This window comes from Hydra vulgaris, chromosome 14 (assembly GCF_038396675.1).
Source record: "Hydra vulgaris chromosome 14, alternate assembly HydraT2T_AEP".
NCBI classification, from domain to species: domain Eukaryota; kingdom Metazoa; phylum Cnidaria; class Hydrozoa; order Anthoathecata; family Hydridae; genus Hydra; species Hydra vulgaris.
Window position 1 is genome coordinate 13,212,055 of NC_088933.1, and position 4,134 is coordinate 13,216,188.

Genomic DNA, 4,134 nt, shown 5'->3' on the forward strand with positions numbered 1-4,134 from the left:
ACCATTACCAGTTTAAACTCTGAATCTTTTTCTCGTCGATTGGTTTGAGGAAAAGAAGCAGACTTTATCAAATAATCTAAAATTTTAGAGTTTTTTGAAGAGTACCAAAAATCTATTAAATAAAGTAGTTACACAAATTGTTAATTTTTCAATATATTTACTTCAATGATCAGTAATTGTAATAATATATTTTTTTCCAAGTTTTATTAAGGCAACAGGTTCAATAAGGTCAAGGGGAAGTTTGTATACTTCGAGGGAAAGTTTGTGTACAAGTGGAAGTTTGTATACTAGGAGAAGTTTGTGTATTGATTTTTTCAATCCCCAAAGTGAAGTCCGCAGACTTGTCTAAAAATGACGAACTGATAAGATTACATCTCTATACTAATTACTTTGTATATAATAAAATTCCATCAAGTAGAAGGGTTTTCAAATTTGTGGCCCAAGGAACAATAAGCTGTTTTTAAACTGTACCTAAGGTCACATTCTGAAAATTAGGTTCAAACCCATAATAAATTTACAGTTAATTTAATCTTAGGTTGTTTTCAATAAATATTTCAAGTGATACTTAATTAAAACACTTAAAATATAACAAAATTGACTAATAGTTTTAAGCAAAATCGACAAATAAGTCAATGTATAAAATGGAAGTCCCAAAATAACTGTGGGTTTGAGATGCTGAGACATAGTACAAAATTAACTTCAGAAACATACAGCAAACATAAAATATACAATAATAATAAACTCTTAATCATAAATTATATAAAAGTTTAACTTAATTAGTGGGTTATATTTACACATACCACAAAGTTGACAATTTTTTATTATAATAATTTATTATTCCATCAGAGACAAATTGCTAAACATCTTCAATAGTATAGTTATAAACTGGCATTTTAATTATATAATTTTAAAAAATTTAAAAATATGATTATTTTTGTTTTTTGAGTTAATATCAAACGGAAACAAGACTACTTATTTAACAATAGGTTTAAATTACCTAACAGAAGTTTTGTGCCGGTTCTGCGCATGCGTAACGCTTGCGTAGCACTTGCGCAAAACTGACTGTCTACTCATTTAACGATCTACTTACTTAACGCGACATTGGCATTCCGTATATCAGCCCAACGTGCACTAGCCTCTGCCGGCATTTTGTAGGAAAATCAAGCTATGGAGCACTAACAAAATAATGTAAATTGTAATTTTATCAAATTACAATTTACAATCAACAAAACCCAACACAAAAGTTGCTAAGCAACTCTTTGACAAACAACCTTTGATAATAAAGATATTTATTAGCACGTACCCGGTGGGGAAAAGATAGCCAAATGACACAAGATGTGTTTAAAACGTCTAAAACACGTAGTACTACGTATTTTATACGTTTTAAACGCGTCTTATACCCAAATAAAGCGACTAGCTAGCTAGTCGCGAGTTCATTCCCACCGGGTAACATATTATTATGTAATGTCAAATTTTAAACTTTTTTTTTTTTTGTTGTCATCGATCTTTTTATTATTACTATTGTTTTAAAAATATCTTACTTTAATTACAGAAAAAACAAAATTTTGATTAAAGAAAAAGTATTTAAATCATTTGATAAATTAACTTCTAATTTACAATAAAATGTTTCGGGATTTTCATTGTCCAAGTTTCATATCGTACCACCAAAAACAACCATTCGGTGGTTCACCTATCTTTTTGAACATTTTTTCAGCATCAGCTGATGGCAAACTTGAATTTAGAATCTTCATTGCATTTGCATTTTTTAAAAAAGTTGGGCACAATGGTAAGTTTGATCTGCTGGTGTCTGATATCAAAAAATAATCAGCTAACGCCAGTGAATAACTATTTACTTCTGTACTTTTACTAATTTCTGTTGGACCTTTATAAATGAAGTCATGACTCCAGTCTGACCAATAGTTTGTATACGGCGTTCCGATTTGTAGTTCAGCTGTTTTATTGCCTTGTATTAAACGAAGAATGAGATGGATTCTTCGATACCCACCTTCTTTGTATTTTCCTGCATTGGGACACATTCCATAACATTTCTCATTCAATATTTCAAAGTTTTTTTTATCTTTTTTAATAGCATCAGTGATTCGAAGAGCTTCGTTTACTGTTTGACATGTTAGTCTAAGGCCAATGATATCGTTTAACTCCTGTAGAGTAGTTTTATCTTTTTCCAATTTTCCTTGAACGCTGTATGCTGCCTTTAAACGACCAGTTAAAACAGCACTGCTGTTCACAATACTTTTAATGTTTTTTTGTGCTGAGTCAAAAGCTTGTTTGTGTGTCTTGATGAATTTTTCAATCTCAGGAAGTGTCGGTATCTGGGATACACCCGAGCTACTTCTTCTTACCCAGAGATTGTTTTTCGCTTCTCTTTGCCAGTTACTGAGAAGTTTATCCCAGGAGTTCAACTTGTCATCTAATAAAATATAGTCTCGTGTATGGCCTCCGATAAAATCCAAATTTTGATTGACTTGATTCTTTTTTGTTTTTTTTCTGTGTTCATGGAAACCTTGGATTTTCTGTGAACTTCTGCGTTCATGAAGGTGGTTTTGTTTTTTGTGGGATGAATCTTGTTTACAGCAAGTTTTTTCTGGAAGAGCTAGAAGCATATCGTACCACCAAAAACATGCATTAGGAGGGTGATTAACTTTATTAAACATTTTTACTGCATCTTTTTCATTTGGTATAGCTTTTTTTAAAATATCAAGAGCGTTTGATTTATTTAAAATAGCTGGACAAATTGGCATTTTGTCACGCTCATTGTCTAGTTTTAAAAAATAATCAGCTAATAAAATAGAATAATTCTGAACCGTTGATTGGTTTGTTATTTCTGCTGGTCCCTTATAGATAAAGTCATGACTCCAATCTGCCCAATAGTTTGTAAATGGTGTACCAATTTGTAACTCTGCTGGTTTATTTTCTGGTTTCAAGCGAAGAATGAGATGAATTCTCCTGTACCCGCCCTTTTTGTATTTTTCAGCGCCAGGACACATTCCATAACACTTCTCTTCTAAAATTTCAAAATTTGTTTTATCTTCCTTAATAGCTTTGGTTATTTGGAGAGAATCTTTCACTGTTTGACACGTTAGTCTTAGTCCAATGATATCTTTTAAATCTTCAAGACCATTTCCATCATTTTTTAGTTTCCCTTGAACGCTGTAAGCAGCTTTTAAACGACCAGTTAAAACAGCACTGCTTTTCACAATGTTTTGTATATTTTTTTGAGCTTTTTTAAATGCAGGTTCAAATGTTTGAATAAACTCTTTTATTTTTTCTATACTTGGTGTTACTGTTGCAGCTAAACTGCTTCTTTTTATCTCATGTAAACCACTTAAATCTTTTTCTGCTTCACTTGTCCAGTCATTAATAAGGTTTTCCCAAGCAGTATCATCTTCTATAAGACGATAATTTCGACTGTGTTCATATGGGATATCCTCAGTGTTAATGGTACAAACGCATATAATAAATATAATTAAGAAAAACTGAATAGGTATTAGAAATGTTTTCATGTTTTTATTATCCAGAGCACTGACACTAAATCTATTTTTTACATCAATGCATTTAATAGTTATTGATGCGTTTAATGATTAGCGATGCATTCATAAATTATGTTTTTTGGTTAAAACTTGCTTGTTTTTTGGTAAACACAGAAGACGTTAAATTGCTTTCAGCTTTATCCTTTTTAGGTGGAACACTACTCAAAATCACTTCTTAGACAGTTTTGCCAAGGAAACACCTCTTCTTTCAACGTTTTGATTTATTTTAAAAAATACGCAATGAGAAAAATGAAAACAAAAATTATTTAATCTTTATAAAAGATTTAAAAACTTGATATTATTCCACGCCGATCTCTCGTATTTTCCTTAAATAAAAAATAAAATATAAAAATAATAAAGCATCCCATAGATCTGCAAATTATCAAATAGTAAAATAATTTCGTGTAGGGGAGATCGGGCTTGCTGCAACAGGGGTAGACGCAACAATACGGTTTAAAAGATGATTTTTACATATTTTTCCAAAATTTTTCTTGAATAATACAACTATAATTTTAGCACGTCAACTGCAAAAAACTTACAGTTATTAAATAAAAATTTTAAAAGTTATTGATATATATTTTTTTTT

At 30.6% G+C, this 4,134-nt stretch overlaps 1 protein-coding gene across 1 annotated transcript; it reads right to left on the minus strand.

Moving 5' to 3' along the window:
• Positions 1–1,563: 1,563 nt before the first annotated feature.
• On the minus strand, positions 1,564–3,703 carry LOC124819215 (uncharacterized). The gene has a single exon (XM_065818397.1). It carries the CDS (start codon positions 3,519–3,521, stop codon positions 1,638–1,640), a length of 1,884 nt encoding a protein of 627 aa, XP_065674469.1. The 5' UTR covers positions 3,522–3,703; the 3' UTR covers positions 1,564–1,637.
• Positions 3,704–4,134: the final 431 nt, after the last annotated feature.